Source organism: Podarcis gaigeae (assembly GCF_964106915.1).
Source record: "Podarcis gaigeae genome assembly, chromosome: 5".
In the NCBI taxonomy this organism is placed as follows: domain Eukaryota; kingdom Metazoa; phylum Chordata; class Lepidosauria; order Squamata; family Lacertidae; genus Podarcis; species Podarcis gaigeae.
In genome coordinates, this window is record NC_139681.1 from 36,016,080 (window position 1) to 36,034,996 (window position 18,917).

Below are 18,917 nucleotides of genomic sequence, written 5' to 3' on the forward strand. Positions count from 1 at the left end.
TGTTTCCTTTGGGCAGACACAAGGGTATTTCAACACCTCATCAAAACAGGAGAGTATTTTACATGCTTAACTTAATACACATTTGTTTGTTTTTAAAAAAGCTCCTGTTATTTTTTCCTAAAACCTATTATGCAAGGACAAACTTCACAAGCATTTGACCTGTAACCTGCAGTATTGATATTGGCTCCATTGCATGGCTGTTGTGAACCTCTCTCTTGCTCTCTCTCAACCTCCAAAACAGCAATATGGGAATAATATATTATATTTACACTGGCGTTTCATTGGCAGGATTATTTCAAAATGTTTTTTTCTCATGGAATATGACAATAGAGTAGTAAATCCTATCTCTGCTGATACTTTTGCATGGCAGTAGGCATGCTGCTGCCCAGCCACTACTAAGATGTTGGTGTTCTCCACTGATTTCCATGGTAGCACTCACTTCCATCCTTGGGGAGGTTGAATCGCTTCCAATAAAAACCTGGAACCTCCCTCTCCAGACAGTGAGATGGATCTCTGGTTTCATTTTGTGGAGACTGTGTTCACACTCCCATTTACTGTGCACTCACTGTGGGTTTATCCACACTTCCTCTTGACCCACTGCTTCCTCCCAGTCCTGGGGAAAACTGCTCTTAAGTGCTCAGTCGGAACAAACATCAATTTGAGTTTTCCTCTTCATGCAGACCTTTGACTTATTTGAGGTGTGAGTTTGTTTTTGTTGGATTATGTTCCCTGGCAATAACTGGTATTTATTAGCTGCCGTTTCAACCGTTTTGCCCTCTTCTGGGTCCAAAATGACCCACAAGTCAATTGAATGCCCGCAAAATGGTCACAGCCTGTACTTTCACACCCTTGTGTTCTTGCTTAACCATAGTTTAGCTTGGCTTCACATGCAAACTGGACCGTTGTTTGTAAATCAGTTTCGCTTCATTACCTATGAATGTTCAGTATGCATTTTTCAGGTTTTGCAATTTATTGTTCTAAGAGAACAAACCATATTTAGGAATAACAGTCAGCAACTACATTGGTCAATGGGCCAGTGTATGGAAACAAAAAAAGCAAAAGGCCAAGCCCCTTCCCTTGCTCTTATCAGTGGACACTTTATTTTTATTTTTTAACAACTTATGAACTGCTAGAAGACCTGGGATATGTGTGCAGGGAAGTAACACACACTCCCACTTTTCCCAGTTTCCCAGCCAGCCATCTTAATTTTACTAATACCTGAATAAGCTTGAATAATGTTTCTTGTCTTAGGGAAGCTCATTGTCACAAGTATGAGAATATGTGCTCATGAGATATTATTTTTCACCAGCTGTAGGACAAAAAGCAACCCTGAGAGAATTCACAGTGTGTAAGTAAATCCTCTGAAACAACAGAAGCATAGAATAATAAATGTAGTAAATGTATACTAATCTGTACTAATCATCATTATTACAAGAAGGGAGCTGTGTTGTGTTGCCAGAGGGGCAGTTTTTATTTGTTCAAGAAGAAATATCTCAGGCCAACATATTCACTCTATTTAGATATTTGATAGCAAAAGTGACCAACAGTTTAAAATGTTATCCAGGAAATATTGTGTACAGATTGCAGTTCTTTGAGGAAGGGAGTGAGAAGAGTGCTGCTTTTGAAAAAAGGCTCTCTGCTTATCTGTACCTACCTGGAGTTACATCAGTTATATAGTATTCTAACACTTTATTTCAATTTCCTTTGTGGCAAAGCTTTTGCTGGATCTTCCAGCCCGGTTTTAACTCTTGGAGCCACAAACAAACAAACACATCTCAATGGATTACATTCCAAATGAGTACAGAGACTCTAATCATGTTGTTGGTTCAAACTCATGTGTGTGACATAATGGAAATTTTATCACACCATAAGTATCTTTCTGTGGATTAGCTATTCACGTTTTATGGCTTGCTTTTACATTTTCTTATCTATGTAATCAACTGCTTATAGAGTATAGCATGTTCTCCTTCTATATCACTTAAAATGTGTGACAGAGCAATTGCTTGTTCTGTACAAAGGGTTTATTTTAGTGCAATGAACCACAAGATGTATGCCGGGTTTACCTTCCCACTATAATGCTATTTACAGGGCTGGCCCAACAAGGAGGCCAGGTGAGATGACTGCCTCAGGTGGCAGGATCCACAGGGGCAGCAGATCCTGATGTAGAGCTTTATATCTCCGCCCTCTGTTCCCAATGTAGACCTTTACTCTCCCATTCTTCCCTGATGGGGAAAGGAGACCCTTTTGTGGTTTGCTTCAGGTGCCAAAATGTCTTGGGCTGGCCCTGACTATTTACACACATGACAAGAAGAAAGAACAGGTGTCATAAATTTATTTTCCAATTAAATTGCCTTTCTCACTGCAGTAAATGAAGAATGACCACCTAAATGTATCTGCAGCAGCTCCTTGGGGCCAACATGGGGAAACCCTGCCAGACGGGCAGGGTATAAATAATAAATTATTATTATAACATTTGAAGTTCTCACACATCTCACACCTCCATGGCACACACAGCTAGTGTCACATTCCCAGTCTCCCCAAGGCAACACTTAACAATTTAGGGCCAAGGCAGGCTGCGCATCTTTCACTGTTGGCTTTCTACTCTTGATACTAGAGATTCCTGAAAAACAACAACGAATCCCTGCCCTTTCTATACTGTATTATATATGGCGGCCTTGTCCGATGATGTGGGCTCCAGTCCACAAAATCTTATGCCATAATAAAATTTGCCCGTCTTTAAGCTTCCTGTTGTTTATGTAGCAGCAGGCTAGCAAGAGCAGCCCCTGTGGAAATTGTCTCAAGTGTGTGAGCTTCTCCTAGCACTGCTGCTTCTTTGCAGCTGGAGTGAAAGAAAATACAGGGATGCAGTTGGCTTGAAGCGGAGGCGAGGAAGGATAGAAGAATTAAGGTAAGTGGTGCTGTGGGTTAAACCACAGAGCCTAGGACTTGCCAATCAGAAGGGCAGCAGTTCGAATCCCCGTGACGGGGTGAGCTCCTGTTGCTCAGTCCCTGCTCCTGCCAACCTAGCAGTTCGAAAGCACGTCAAAGTGCAAGTAGATAAATAGGTATCGCTCCGGCGGGAAGGTAAACGGCGTTTCCGTGCGCTGCTCTGGTTTGCCAGAAGCAGCTTAGTCATGCTGGCCACATGACCCGGAAGCTGTAAGCCGGCTCCCTTGGCCAATAAAGTGAGATGAGCGCCGCAACCCCAGAGTCGGTCACGACTGGACCAAATGGTCAGGGGTCCCTTTACCTTTATGGAGGAGAGGACTTTTCATGGCACTACTGCCTGAAGCTGCCACGGTGTTGCTTTTGTGCCTGAAAGCTGTGTGTGTGTCTTTTAAATGTGCTGGTAGCACTGCCACCTCACGCCCTGCCTGTAGGGTTGAAACACACCATTGGGTCGTTATTCTTACTATGATCCATCGGCCCATGTCTCCACCTTACAGCTTCTTCTTTTTAGGACACATGTGAAGCACTCTTATGCCACTTTAGCAGCCACAGAGAATCCTGGGAAATGTAGTTTCCGTGGGTGCTGGGAACTGTAGTTCTCTAAGGTCAGCAGCCTTTGACAAACCGCTGATTCTCCATGACTGTTCTAAGTGTCATCAGAGTGCTTTAAAGGTGTGCTGAGGATGTGGCTGGCTGTGATAGGCTATGATAACAACTGCCGAGGACCAGAAGGAAGTGCTATAAACACCTCCAAGTATCCCTAATATATCGCGCCTTTACTTGCCTGTGTGGCTGTGTCACTGCAAGCTGCTTTGGGCTGGGAAGCAGGGTTTATACGTATAGAAAAACAAAATAGGCAGCCACTTTCCCAGCCCAGAATCACCCAGAGTGTCCTTTGACATACAGTACTTTGCTTTTTTTGCTCTCAGGCTTCCCTAAACCAGCGTTTAAGGCGAGGGAAAGCCCGGGGTTGTTGTTGCTTTTGTTCGTTGCACAAAGGTGAGATTCTTGGCGAGGGTTGGACCTCGCCTCCGTCCAGCACCAGCCTGCAAACCTATAGCCAGGGAAACGCGTGGGTGAGACGGTGTCCCCTATCCGAGCACGTTTTTGTTAAGCGAGCGCCGTCTGAGGCGATTTAAACAATAAAAAAGCGCGGGTCCTAACTGGCGCGGGGGGGGGGGGGAGAGGACGCAGGCACGAGAGGAGAAAAGTTTTCCTGTGAATATACTCTCGCGGAGCCCTTTCCCCTCACAGGGAAGGTAAAAAACCCCGCACTCTTCCTGCCTGTGGCAGCCGGGAGCAGAGCAAGCAGCGAGGGGAGGAGCCAGAGGAGGGCGCGGGGTGTGAGCCGTGGGCTGGAAAGGCGGTCCGGGGAAGTGCTACGTGTCTCCTCGGCCGCTTTTATACCTACTCCCTTCCCCTCGCAGCTTCTCAGCAGCCCGCGGGAGCCAGCCGCTTGCCTTCCTGCCCGCCACCCCACCCCGTCACTGCTGCCAGGAGCCGAGGGAGCCGCGAAGCCGGCGACATGTCCGACACCAAGAAGCAAAGGATGGTAGGTGCTGCCTCAGCAGTTCTCTCGCGGCGGCGGCAGAAGCAGCAGTAGCAGCAGCAGCAGCAGCGGCATAGTGCCGGCGCCCTGCGGGAGGCGCCTTTTTTTGTTTTTTAAGCATCTGCCCCGCCACACTGCGCTCGCGCTCTTCTTTCTCTCTCTTCGCGCTGATGGGCGTGCTGGCGGCAGCCCCCTTCTCCGCTGGGGCAGAGGCAGTCCCGCCAGGGCACAGCTGGAAGATGCCATCCTGGTCCGCGCAGCAGCCCCCGGGTCTACCACCAGCGGGGCAGGGGAAGTCCTCTCCCTTTACTAGCCAGAAAGGTGATATTTGTCAGAGAGACCCTCGTTAGAGGAGGAGGTAGGTTGCGTTAGCATCCTGTGGCTAAGAGTTAAACTGGCACTTTGTGGCTGAGGTGGGTTGGGGTCATAGCTGTCAACGTTTCCTTTTTTTTAAGGGAAATTCCCTTATTCCGAATAGGATTCCTCGCAAGAAAAGGGAAAAGTTGACAGCTATGGTCGGGGTGTCTTCCCAAACCCCAGGGTTATGGCCATGAATGCTGAGCAAACTTTTGAGTCCGCTAGGCTGGTGTGTGAGAGGACATTGAGGTCATGATGCCCGTGTCTTGGCAAATATCCTGTTTTTGTTGTAGAGTCGTGGCTGCGTTCAGACGCATGGTACCCTTAAAGCACCTTTGAAGCACATTCATGGATGCTTTAGCTGAGATTCCTGCATTGCAGGGGGTTGGACTGGCTGACCCTGGGGGTCCCTTCCAACTCTACAATTCTACGATGCTATTATTCTTTCACTCAAAGATTTCTGGGCAGTGTAGTCTAACCATCATGGAGTTACAGTGACCAGGACTCCTTAATAAACTTTCTCTGTGTGTGTGTGTGTGTTCTTCAAATGTGTTTTAAAGGCATAGTAGTCATCGTCTTCAGAATTGGCACTGTTAGTGGGGCTTCCTAGTATAGGAATTTGGCTGCAAGTCTCAGGGCCAAGTAACCACAGGTGTCCTGGTCTAGGTTTACAGGGGGAGAGTCAAAGACCTTGTGACTATTATTTCTTTAGAGGGGCCCCTGCCTCCAACAACTAAGAGCTGCCTGGTCAGCAAGAAATGAGAGCTTTGTAGCTACTGAGAAGAAATCTTCTCACCTTCTGTGCTGATTGGAGACAGAGTGAAAAGAGGTGAGTCAGCTGCTGAGGATCGGGTCCTAGGGTCACTCTGGTGAAAGTGTTCAGGAAGGGACACAGAGGAATTGCTGTTCTGTATGCTCCAAAGCTAAGCATTTGGGAACACTAAAAACGTGAGCCGCTTCGGTTTCAGGAGAATGGTGTGCAAGTCCTGTTACGTACAATGGAACTTCAAGGAAAACATAAGCTCTCCTCTCTTGGCACCATGCAGAGGAGATTGGACATGAACCGCAAGCAGCCACCTCTGTCTACTAACCCACCCTCTTTGTCATCCCAGTCCACATAACAGTGCCGCCTACAGGGAGAGCACAGGTGGTCAAGTGGCTCCTTCCCTGACCTTCAGCTGTGCTTCACTACCTGTAGAGAGCAAGTAAGAGAGTGAGCAGATTGGGCTTTGTCTTCTTAGAAGCAGTGGCCATTTCCTCTTTTTGCTCGCTCACTCATTCATCCATCTGGGGGCTTCTTTGGGGCCCAGTCATTCCATTGCACAGCCTAGGGAGCAAGGATGTGCAAGCAATGAGAGGCACTGGGGTAGCCATCCTTTGCCTGATCCTTCCTGTCAAGAGAAGAACAGTCTGAGCAATTATATGGAAACTCAGCAGCTGCTCCTGCCTCTTCTCAATCACCCTGTCTCAATGAGTGGTATGTTATGGATTGTTTATGCCAAGGATGGGGAGCCTCACACCCATGGCCCCCAAGTGACCCCAAGGTCCCCCTATCTGGCCCCTGGAACTCTCTTCAGGCCACACACCCCATAGTGGTCCCGCTTCACACCCTAAGTGCTTTTGCTTGGTTGGAATGCGTCCTGGAATTTTGATGATGCTTCTTGCTTGCCTACTGTGGCAACTGTGATTATTCAGGGCAAAAACACTCTACGTATGGACAGAGGAAAGAAGTCTGTTTCCATGCATCAAAAGCTTTGAAAATAGATTCTGGATTTGAAGCCTAAATCAGTTCAATGCTTGCTCGAAAGTTTCTAAATTAACATTTTAAAATAACAAGTTTTTAACAAGGGGTGCTTGATTAATATTGATTTATTAGCATTTCCTACACCCGTGGGAATTTATGTACAAATTCTATATTGTCTGAAATATATGTTCCATTTAAAAGTGGTTTCCTTCGACATTCTCCCTGGCATTTACAGGAACATACATGTGTGGTGAATTATAGATTCAAATACTTTCTTGGCATGACTTGTGAAAGCTGCCTAAGTTGGAAGTGTCTATTTTGTGGTGCCATAGTATTCAGGTGCTGATGTATTGTGTCAAGATGCTTAGGGCATGACTGCATAGGGCTTTAGCTATGGTGGGGGATGTATTTGAGACATTTACCTGACAGGGTGATTTAGCTGATTTATCTTTCCTTTCAGTACCCAGCATCATTTTCTTTGCACAGAAACCCAAAGTTTAACCTATGTGGCCCCCTGCCCATCAGCATAGTAGACATGAGTGATAACAATATGTTAAGTCACGCTGTGTAGATATACAACTGTTTCAAAAAAGATAGGTGTGGTTATTTTATTAAGAGCATTTATAACTCTGGATTCATTTCACTGGATACTGGGATGCGGCAAAAGATACAGATTCCATAAAATTACATTGCACTGTTTGCAACTGCGGCAAAGAAAATCCAAGTGAGACACTTGATCCAAATGTCAGGGGTTTGTAAAGGAGACTTCTTAATTTGAAAAAGCCAAATCTAAGACTAACCCCAGGACGTTTTAAGATGTACTTTAAATTTGGTTGCATTTTAAATGGAGTATAATTTATCCACATTTTAAAGGTAAAGGGATCCCTGACCATTAGGTCCAGTCATGGCCGACTCTGGGGTTGCGGTGCTCATCTTGCTTTATTGGCCTAGGGAGCCGGCGTACAGCTTCCAGCTCATGTGGCCAGCATGACTAAGCCGCTTCTGGTGAACCAGAGCAGCACACGGAAACACTGTTTACCTTTCTGCCAGAGCAGTACCTATTTATCTACTTGCACTTTGATGTGCTTTCGAACTGCTAGGTTGGCAGGAGCAGGGACCGAGCAACGGGAGCTCACCCCGTTGCGGGGATTCGAACTGCAGACCTTCTGGTCAGCAAGTCCTAGGCTCTGTGGTTTAACCCACAGAGCCACCTGCATCCCCATCCACATTTTAGGTCTGTGCTAATTAGCATTTTACTGTATTTGCAATGACCTATGCTTACAAGCAATAAATATCAGTTGTGTTGGATTTAAGGATAAAGATCAGCTAAAACCAGGCTACAGTTACTGCAGTTGATTGCTATAGCAAAACACTGAAAAGCAGCGTGGAGAAAGGGGTACTCCGGGGGTAGGGGTGGGGAACCTAACAAAACCCACTAGGGAGATAGAGTTATTTTGCACAGCAAAGTTTGCAAAGTTTCCACAGTGACCACCTTAACTGCTTTGTCTGCCATTTCTTCCAAGGTGCCAGTAGAGTTAGATTGCAGGACACAACTTCTGTATCTGGAAATGTCCTCATTGAGCACAGAATGCTGGAAAGTCCCTTCCTTGTAGTAATTATGGTCCAGAATGCAGTGTTTCTGCAGAGAGAAAGAGGGGCCCAAAGTACGGGAAGCGAGAGGTTGTTTCAGGAGAAGGAATGATATTAGCAAGACACACCTAGGTGGCTCAGGCAAGAAAACCACCAGCAGTGTAAACTGCAAAGAGAAAAGCTAGTGTTCTGAAATGCTTAGCAGTTACAACATCATCCTCTGTGCCCGTTAGGAGACTTGCCAGATACTGAGCATATAATCTTGTGGCTGGGCTGGGGTTATATGGTTCTTTCAAGATTGTTAATAAATCAGAAACTGCTGTCAGGGCTCGGGTACAGAGATGTCAGAGTGACAAGGCTGGGGCCCAGATTATAGTCTTATATCCTGTAGCTAGGTGATCCCGCTGTATTATTTACATTATTTCATCAGAGTTACTCGGCTGGTAGCATATATTCTGCTTCAACTGCAATGCATTCTTGAAGAAGTAGCTAAGAGATATAAGATGACAGGAGAGTAGAAACACTGTAAGATCCTCCCTCCCTCCACTATTATCATGGTTTTCTTCATATTGTGATTACTGCAGCCTAGGAAGCTCTCTAATCTCATTTGCTTCCTTTTTAACGTTCAGCTTCATTGTTTGACAAATTGGCACTCTTGACTTGTGTTTCCTAGGCTGTTTGAAGGCTCTCTCAAAAATCTTATTGTACACAGGACTGAAGTGACAATACAGAAGATGTAACTCTTTATTGCTCTAATTTCTTTTGGGTGAGCAGTGATGGGAAAATATTTGAAATTGTTTAGGGGCGGGGGGGGGGGGGAGCAACAACAAAGGACAGCACCAAACAGTAATGTGGCTCTGAATGTTTTCCCTGAATGTGTTCAGAAATGTAATTGAATGAATAAATACTCTCTTTTTATACCTGCTTGAAGTTTGCTTCTTTTCTTTGTCTTTTTGAATCATGTTTGTAGGACCCAGACTTATAGAAGGCCTGTAAAAGATGTCATATATGCCCAGGAAACAACGTAATATTTTGATGTGCCTGGGATTTTTGCAGTCCCCAAATCAGGGTGTGTGCACTTTCAGACTTCACATAGCTGTTTACAAGAGAAGAGAACTATGAAGCATGAAAGCTTGTAGCACTGTTGCCAACATAGGTTGGGTGGGTCTTATAAACCATGATTACTTTTGTCTCTAGCTGATTGTCATCTTTCAGTATATGAAAACAAAATAAAGAAGAAAGAAGTCCATTTCTCCCTAGTTGGATGTTACACTTACATAACTATTTGTTATTTTTTTTAGAACCTCATGTCCTTGGCTTAGATCCGAACTGTGCTTGTTAAGAAACAACTCCAAATGTCAGGAATGGATGTGCAGATAAAGAGTTTCACTCACCAACATTAATCACAGCCAATTAGGCACATTGCATCTCACAACAGTTTAAATGCTTAACATTGTCACAGGGGACACCTCAGGGTTTGTGCAGCTGTCATGTTTTCTGGATATGTTGGTGTATTGTATCTAACAAGGGGGGGAACCCCATAAATAAACTGATGACAACAGACAAAGCAGAATTAGTGACCCCTTGCTTTTAAAAATGTTTAGAGCTGGGTGAGTGGAATGCACGCTTTTAAACAGTATTGTAGTTTGTTTGTTTTTGTCTGAAAAGAAAATACCCAGTGTATTTACATATAATCTACATTGAACTGCTTGACAATTCTTGGCAATAGGAACTTTGCCAGGATATTAAAAGTTGAAACTAAGGGCTCATTGCAGCCAAAGTCCTTTCAGTACCACCAAGTCCCATTTGTTTAAGCATGGGAAATCAATGAGACTAAAAAGTGCCTAGCTTTGGGTTGGGGCTTACCTCAGCCTACTTTATGTACCCTGATCCCAGTCATATTTACAGTGGTACCTCAGGTTAAGAACTTAATTCGTTCTGGAGGTCCTTTCTTAACCTGAAACAGTTCTTAACCTGAGGTACCACTTTAGCTAATGGGGCCTCCTGCTGCCACCGCTGCGTGATTTCTGTTCTCATCCTGAAGCAAAGTTCTTAACCTGAGGTACTATTTCTGGGTTAGCGGAGTCTGTAACCTGAAGCGTCTGTAACCCGAGGTACCACTGTATTGGAAAGTTAAGTCCTATTGTTTCCAGTGGAGGCCGTTCTTCCTCCTGAGTCAGTGTGTGGCATGATCTAGGGTTGCTCTACCAAATAAGTGTACAGTGGTACCTTGGGTTAAGAACTTAATTTGTTCTGGAGGTCCTTTCTTAACCTGAAACTGTACTTAACCTGAAGCACCACTTTAGCTAATGGGGCCTCCCACTGCCTCCATGCTGCCACTGCGCGATTTCTGTTCTCATATTGAAGCAAAGTTCTTAACCTGTGAGGTACTATTTCTGGGTTAGCGGAGTCTGTAACCTGAAGCGTCTGTAACCTGAAGCGTCTGTAACCCAAGGTACCACTGTACTCTGGGGTTACCTGGCTTTGAGCCAGCCAGCCACTGTAGCTTTGCCTGTGACAGCAGAATGATGTTCAAGCACTGACAATCAGATGGTGATGTTTCTCTGCATGCTGTCAAAAGGTTTGTGTGCTGCTTTCTGCGTATCCAGCTTTTCTGAAAGGCACACAAGAATGCCACTCCCCCTTTTTCTTGGATAGTTAGAAGCCCTCATGTGCATAGGATTGCAACCTAGGACATAGGGCACCTGTTAGTTGCCTGCCCCTCACTTCTGGGAGTATAGGCAGGAAATAACCTATACTCAGACTGCCTGTGAGTTACCATTACCTCACAGTGAGCTGGGTTTAGACTTGTTATTTCCCAGGTTTCCTCTCACTCTCAGCCTCTTTCAAAATGACCCCCCATGCCACCTGACCTGACTAAACCATAAGGTACTGAGCAATGTAATTGGATATCCATCTTTACTTGGTCATGCTTCCTAAATACACAGGTGCAGAATGTAAACATGGGTAATGCGCAAGTTCACAGGCAAATCCTGAGTAAAAATCAGATAAGTGTTTTTAACACTTCTCCTGGATTAACAGCTCTATTTGTACAAACATTATACATAGCAAGTGTAAAGGTAAATGGTAAAGGCCCCCTAGATGATTAAGGCGAGTTAAAGGTGACTATGGGGTGTGACGCTCAACTCGCTTCAGGCCAAGGGAGCCAGCATTTGTCCACGGACAGCTTTCTGCATAGGAAGTGTAGTCAGGCAATTGCTTCCTTACATTCTTCTGTTACCAGCATTACTAATATGCATTGGAATAACAACTCTGTAGTTCAGAGAATGTAGATTAGTTAGCTCTCATCATTTTTTATGTACTAATCTGCAGCGGTACCTATTTATCTACTTGCACTGGTGTGCTTTCGAACTGCTAAGTTGGCAGAAGCTGGGACAGAGCAAGCGTCCCTGTAACTGGACCATCTATTGTCTGCAGACTGGCAGCGGCTCTCCAGGGTTTCCCAGCCCTACGTAGAGATGCTGGAAGCTGAACCTGGGACATTCTGCAGATGCCCTACCACTGAGCTGTGGCTCTTCTCCTTGCATGCAGACAATACATATTAATATGATTGGTAATATGCAAAACATTTAAATTAATTTGTTAAAATCCAGGAAATTGGTCACCTAAACACTGTTAACTAGTTCACAATCTTATTTTTTCAAAATCGTAACAGTTTCATTGTGGATTAATGTTCTACGTAGGAGTCACCAGGATGGATGAGACTATTACTCTGCCCTCTAGAAATTCCTTAGATGAATGTTATATAACAGCTCTGTAATACATATAAGTGAAATAATCTTGCAGGACATGAGTGGATAAGCTGTCAACCTTATGGACTTGCTGCCATAATAAATGTTAACTTGATAACCTTGTTGGCAGCCTGGAAGTTAAAGGACAATACACTTGGCGAGTGAATGATTTTCTCACATCGGGAGCAGAGTCTGAAGGCCACTCATGGCTGACATGTACTGGCAAGGCAGACTGAATCAAGCTCATAAATCTGTCAGTCTACACTTCAGGACTGTGAGCTAATAAACCTTGGGTTTAAAACTTGTTTAAAATTTTCAATACAGAGGTCAATGAAGGAATCGACCTAGAAGTAAGAATTGCATTCTGCTTTGCTATTCCTTTTTAAAAATGGGGGGGGGACCCCAAAACCTGAAATTTAACTTACATTTAATCGGCTTCTAGCTATTCAGCTTGCTCCATAGTAGACTGATTGATTCCAATGGATCTTATTTTAAAGCAAACATGTTGTAGATTGAGACCCAGGACTGCTGTCCTCAAATGACATGCTCTAGATAACTCAATTATTTTAAGAGTTGTGCTATACCTGTTTTAAATCTAAACCTTAAGAACCATAAGGTATGGTTTGCTGCTCATCTGTGATTACTCCGAGAGAGAAAGGTGAACTTGTGCTTTGGTGCTCTTTTTGAGTTGGGGAAATACTACAGAATGCAGAAATGGTGAGCAGCTAGGCAGGGGAAGAAATGACTTGTGGGAACTGGGTGGGTTTTCAACAGTATTTGAAAGGCTGCTTCAGACAGCAATGCATTATTTTTTTTTACTGATAATTGACACATAATCACATAAACCGACTTTAGCAAATTTTAGAAGAGTGGATGCATGCTCAGACAACAATGAAATCAACAGAGTGTGCATAAGATGACGGTTTACAGTAATATTTATGTCCTTTTTGGCAGCAAAACCATGTTGCATTGCTTTTGTTGTTCTTCCACATTAATTGTGCTGTTTCCTAGTCACTACTCATTAGGGGAGTTCTTTGGCTGGAAATAAATCATTAGAGAGAGATCCTCATGGGACTTGTCATAGTCCAAAGGATGTAAAATCTGGTTAGCTTATGCTGTGTGCTCAGTTGTATGTGTCCTGTGCCAAGATGTGTTAGAAAACTGCAAGGTGTAATCATGGCAAGGCCGTTGTAGATCAGGTCAACGTATGACTGTGTGTCTTTCATTGTAATAATTCCACATTCTTTCTTCCTACTGGTAAAAGCCTGTTTGGAATCCACAAATCTGCAGTGATTAATCTTCATTACTATTTTGTACCTTATTTTGCACATGACACTTTATATACGCTAAAACAGCTCAAATAAGGCCAGACGGAACCGTTTCCTTGGAATTAAAGAATGAGACATGCCCAACATTCCAAACAGCAGAATTGTTGTACTTCAAATAATGTACTTAAAAACTATTCTGTACAGATAGTTACTGTTACTGCCTTGCTAACTAGGTCTTGAAAGTATTGCCACACAAAGACACGTTAGTTATTTCTGAAATGTGAGGGACCTTAAGAGAGAATTATAGTCAGTTTTCAAAAGTTTTCAAAAGTTTCCAAGCCTGGTCAACTGGACAGAATTCTTGGTCTCCCCAAGTTATCGGAGGAGTAGCTAATTACACGTTTGAATGATCATCAAAAGTATTTGGCTTTTGTACAGCAGGCCTATGAGTAGAAATGACTGATGTTTTGAAGTCACCACCCACTCTATTCTCTTGGCAAAAAAAAGGGCAAATTAGAGATTAGATGGTAGTTGTTCATTACCAAAGGTTCTAAATTTGGCTGTTTAAGGAGTGGTTTCACTGTCACCTCCTTGAGGTAAGGAAAAACCATTCCCTCTCTCAAAGTGGCATTAACAACCCAGTCCCCCAAATCTCAAAATGAAGTGCAAGGGTCAAGCAAGGAAGTTGTAGGTCTTAAAATTCCAAGCAGTTTGTCCAGATCTTCAGGCAAAACAAGCTAAAAATCATCTGCCCTACAAGCGGAAGATAGTATCCTAGTCCCATCCATCTCTGAAATTGGACAGAATTCTACAGCTTTTATTTCAGTCTAGTAGATCTTGATTTCAGGCACACATGCAGGGCCTCTGAGGCTTCTCTCAAGGCCCAGGCAGATTCATAGGAGTGCAGGCAGCCCTTCAGAGAACCTGGTCCCTTTAAAAGTCCATACCAGCACTGTAACTTCAAACAAAAATGTATGGGCATCCAATGCAGCTGGTATATTTTATGTGGAGCTGTAAGAAACTGGGTCATAAGGTTTTTTGTACAGTTCTCCTGTGATCCCCATTTATGTGTTAGAGGTGTAAACATTGTGATGCTGTGGAAATTAAGGTTTATGACTTTGTTGCCATGTGAAAACTTTAATTTGGTTCCAGATTATATAAAGCAGATTTATCCAGTGAAGACCAAAAAAGGAAATTACTTTCCCCCCAGAAGATATGAGTTACACTAGGGATTCTTATTTTCATAACAGAAACTCCCTCAAGTAGAAAAATAACTATTTCTTCCCTACTGCTCTCCTTTATTATGTTATTCTCTGTCACAAACAGCTAGTTTCTTCTCAGACACCATAGGTTAATAGGTTGGTGGAAGGCTCAGGTGCTGAATGAAAACATTTCACCCACATATATCACTAAGTATAGAATGCCAATGTAATGTTACGGAAGAAGATGGGATCTGCTTTTGTCACTGCTGATGAGGTGGTTTTGAGGGATAGTTCTCTCATCTTTGCAAACTTAAAGGCTTGCAGCAGCAGCAGCAATGCTGAGAGTGGTCAAGTTAGAATTCATGCCTTTGCTTGCCAACTTCCCAAGAGTCATGGCAGGTGTCAGAAAATAAATGGATCAACATACTACACACAGAAAGAGACAGATAGAATTATAGCTGTCCATTAACAATGGAGTTGCAAACGCAACTCACTAGATACAAAGTGCACAAAACCAAGGCCGCTCAGAAAACACAAATCGAGTAAGATACACAGAGTACATCTGCACCAATAAAAAGATACTAGACAGGAAGAGAAACAAGCTGTTACAACTGATCCACAAATAACAGTTCAGTAGTCCAGCTGCTATCAGTTGCATGGCTCCATGGGAGGCAGGATCAGTAAGCTAGCCTATTTCATTTAAAACTTTGGTCGTGAATGTAAACAGTGGTTGAGATACATTCTCATGTATATATTCAGGGGAGAAGAGTTTCATTTCCCAAACCATTAAGAACTCAGAAGACTGGTGATCTAGGGCTGCAGAAAGATTATGCAACACAAGTGAATGTTTTCTTTTCTTTTCTTTTCTAGTTTATTTTTGGCAAAAAAAAGGCATTTTGTTGGATTCAATGAGCAACTGTAGAGCCAAGCAACATCTGTTTGTTATAACAGAAGTTTTCTGCCATTCTCCCCACCATCACCTCTCTTGTGCATTATTTCTTGGCCCTAAGATTGGAGCTTCCTGAGATCTTCTAACCAGTTTTGGACATTATAATACTGTATAATAACTGTATGTCTGCAACCCTTTTGAAAAGTTATAGCTACAAAGAGCAACAAGCAAGCAAGAAAGCCATTTCTTTACATTCCACCTTACTGCCTGCTTTAAGACTGTAATGTGAAGTTTAAAGGTTATCATTCAAAGGGAAGTGACTTTTTAATAGTTAAGAACAGAGCACGTGCAGTAAGAGCTTAGACTGGAGTGTGCAAATAATTGCATTGCCAGAACATCCTAATGCCTTGTTTGTACCAATACATTGATGCAAATATTTGGACCTGGTGTTAGCATAACTTTGAATCCCTACATGAGTACAGCAGGACTATGGCAAATATAATTTCTTTTGTTTGTTTATGCACATGGCTTCTCCCAAAGAATAAGGGGAAATGCACTTTATCCCCTTATTCCAAGTATCCTAAGCAATTCCAAGTATCCTAAGCAAACTACAGTTCCCAGCATACTTTGGGGGAAGCTATGTGCATTGGATGTTTGGTGTGAATATGACCTGCATCCCACCCCTTGCTTCTCTGATTTGCCTTGGGGCAAGTTTCTTCCTTGTTCCTTAACAGTGGTAAAATGTTACTTCAGCAAATATGTTAAGTATGTTAAATACTAACTTGGGTTCCTCTCTCAATCAGAATTTGAACGCCAGAGTTCAACACCTGAAATATTTCTAGACTGAGGTCAAAGAGACTGCAATTCTACAATGGCTTATCAAAGAACATTTTATGGAGAAGAGCAATTACTTTAAACAAACACAATGTTCTTGTATTATTGCAGAAATTAAGTACATTGCATTAGCTGAACATCTTCAGCTGAAACCATAATGTTAAAAAAAAGGAGATTTATTATGTGTCGTGAATGGTATGAATATTTAGATAAGGTTGCACAAAATGTCATAAGGTTGGCCAGTAACTACATCATAAATTTGCTCTGCACATTTCAAGAAATCGCAGATACTAAAAAAATAATAATAGTGAAATGTTAACATCCAACACTGCAATAAACTGATTTTACTGCAATTGTACATGATGGATTTTTCCCCCTTGACATTTTTCCCTCAAGTGTGTTTACTTCCAAGCTGTGATATATAATGCCATTACGTTACACAGTATTAGTGAAATACAGCTGGTTTATTTCTAGTTAGTAGAGATTTTGTAGCCTTGTAAAGCAAAATAAACATTGTCTAAAATATATGACGCTCCATTTTGCTTTATAATTTAGTTTCAGTATATCTTTCAGGTCCAGTAGGCATCTCAATATGGAAAGCAGATTTTTTAATTTATTTATTCAGCACTTTAATGTGTAAAATACTTGCCTTAGGTTGACTTTAATGCTATCTGCTTTGTTGAGCAGCACTGGGTTGTCAAGTTTGATTATGCACAGACACAGAGAGCCAGCTGCTATAGAGGCATTCGGGAGACTGATATTAATATTAACTTTTCAGATAAAAAGTGTTATTTCCTCCAATCCTTTTTTCTTTGCTTTAGCCACCTGGACCCTCACAGCACCAGTCCGCCTTCAGGCACTTCCTTTCTCTCCTTCTTTAGATTATCAGCCCTGTTAACTGATCTGTCTGGCGGGGCTAATGTCAAGCACAGCAACAGGAGTGCTGGTTAGCTTTGTGGACTTTGTTGTCGTTTAGTCGTTCAGTCGTGTCCGACTCTTCGTGACCCCATGGACCAGAGCACGCCAGGCACTCCTGTCTTCCACTGCCTCCCACAATTTAGTCAATCTCATGCGGGTAGCTTCGAGAACACTGTCCAACCATCTCATCCTCTGTTGTCCCCTTCTTCTTGTGCCCTCCATCTTTCCCAACATCAGGGTCTTTTCCAGGGAGTCTTCTCTTCTCAGGAGGTGGCCAAAGTATTAGAGCCTCAGCTTCACGATCTGTCCTTTCAGTGAACACTCAGGGCTGATTTCCTTAAGAATGGATAAGTTTGATCTTCTTGCAGCCCATGGGACTCTCAAGAGTCTCCTCCAGCACCATAATTCAAAAGCATCAATTCTTCGGTGATCAGCCTTCTTTATGGTCCAGCTCTCACTTCCATACATCACTACTGGGAAAACCATAGCTTTAACTATACAGACCTTTGTTGGCAAGGGGATTCCTTATTGTGAACCTCCCTGAGATCTATGGTTATAGGGCAGTATACAAATTTAACAAATGAATAAATAAAAATTCTTGAGCTGGAGGTCATATGTTTTTAGCAGGAAAATGGAGAAGAATGAAATTTCCCCAACCTTATCAGGAGCTATGTTTTGGTTCATCAGAATGGTTTTGAAGCTTGCATTAACTTGAGAACAACTATGTTTCAATACGACTCCTTAAAAGTGGGAGACATTCTGTTTTTAATCTTGGGTTTATCCGTTTTAGATAAGCTTTGCAGTTAACAGATGATTGTGTTATGATATATGATGATCAAGATTATCTTGCTTATCTTGAACTGGTACAGCAGTAACAAAGGTAATGTTCTTTTATGGTTACCCCTTGGACAGAAGGGACTTGAGTTGTGTCCCAGGTTCATTTAAGGTAGTGAAGAACAGAGGGGAATGGCCATATGGAGCATGTGATTTGCATACAAAAGGTTGCGGGTTTGGTCCTCCACATCTTTGGGTCTGGCTGGGAAAGATGCCTGATGGAGCAGTGTAGATAATACCTATCTAGATGGAGTGACAATTGAATTTGGTGCAAGGCAGCTGCTTAAGGTATGTTGTGTGCTCTGAAATAGTACCTAAGGATTTTCTACTTTCACATATATGCAAAGTGTAGAAAGCCCACAAACTATGTCCTGCTACAACTTTAAAGTAGTGACTTAAAACAGGAACTTTCTTTAAACCTGCTCTTCGATTGCTACAGTATAGTACATGGGCTTGGAGCTTATTATTTGTGGAAAGTTGGTCACGATCAACTTAAGCCCAGTGGGATCTAAATATGATGAATTTGCTCAGGATTCAGCTTTGGTTGTCCTTCAGTGTTATGGATCCTTCCATAACAATTTGGATATGTTTATAGTTTGCCTATGTTGTGCAAATTTCATGTTGCTTGCCATAGGCAACCCATCCTTACTCTGAATACAAAGCTCCTTTTTGGCTGCTGTTGTACATGCTTAGACAGGATTTTATATGTGAACTTAAGCTAGGATAAGGTAGTCTAGGGTTAAACTTTTGCTCTGCCTGAGGAATATGGCTGGTAATGGCATTTGGAAAGGCAGGGCAGTTGTTCAGGGCCGATGGTTGTTTGAAGGGCTCATCAAGCTGAACCATAGATATGGCGTAATTATCCACCCTCTTCAGTTCCTGTGCTCAGAAGATCAGGAAGAAGTGAATTGAGAAGTGTGCAAATGATAAACTCTTTCCTTGAGGGATGGAGAAATAGCCACTGTTTCTTGTCTAGGGCTTCACACAAAAAATGGGAGATGGCCTCAGTGGTCAGCAAGCTGTTTTAAAAC

At 42.9% G+C, this 18,917-nt stretch overlaps 1 protein-coding gene across 2 annotated transcripts in view; it reads left to right on the forward strand.

The window, feature by feature from the left end:
• Window positions 1-4,181: 4,181 nt before the first annotated feature.
• The window catches only part of PAPSS2 (3'-phosphoadenosine 5'-phosphosulfate synthase 2), a 44,548-nt gene continuing 29,812 nt past the window's right edge, over window positions 4,182-18,917 (forward strand). Inside the window, exon 1 of one of the 2 annotated variants that reach the window (XM_083740707.1) lies at window positions 4,182-4,501. In XM_083740707.1, coding sequence (XP_083596833.1) covers window positions 4,475-4,501 — 27 coding nt within the window. In that variant the 5' untranslated portion in view covers window positions 4,182-4,474. The remainder of the gene's footprint in view (window positions 4,502-18,917) is intronic. The other variant, XM_083740706.1, reaches the window with a different exon arrangement.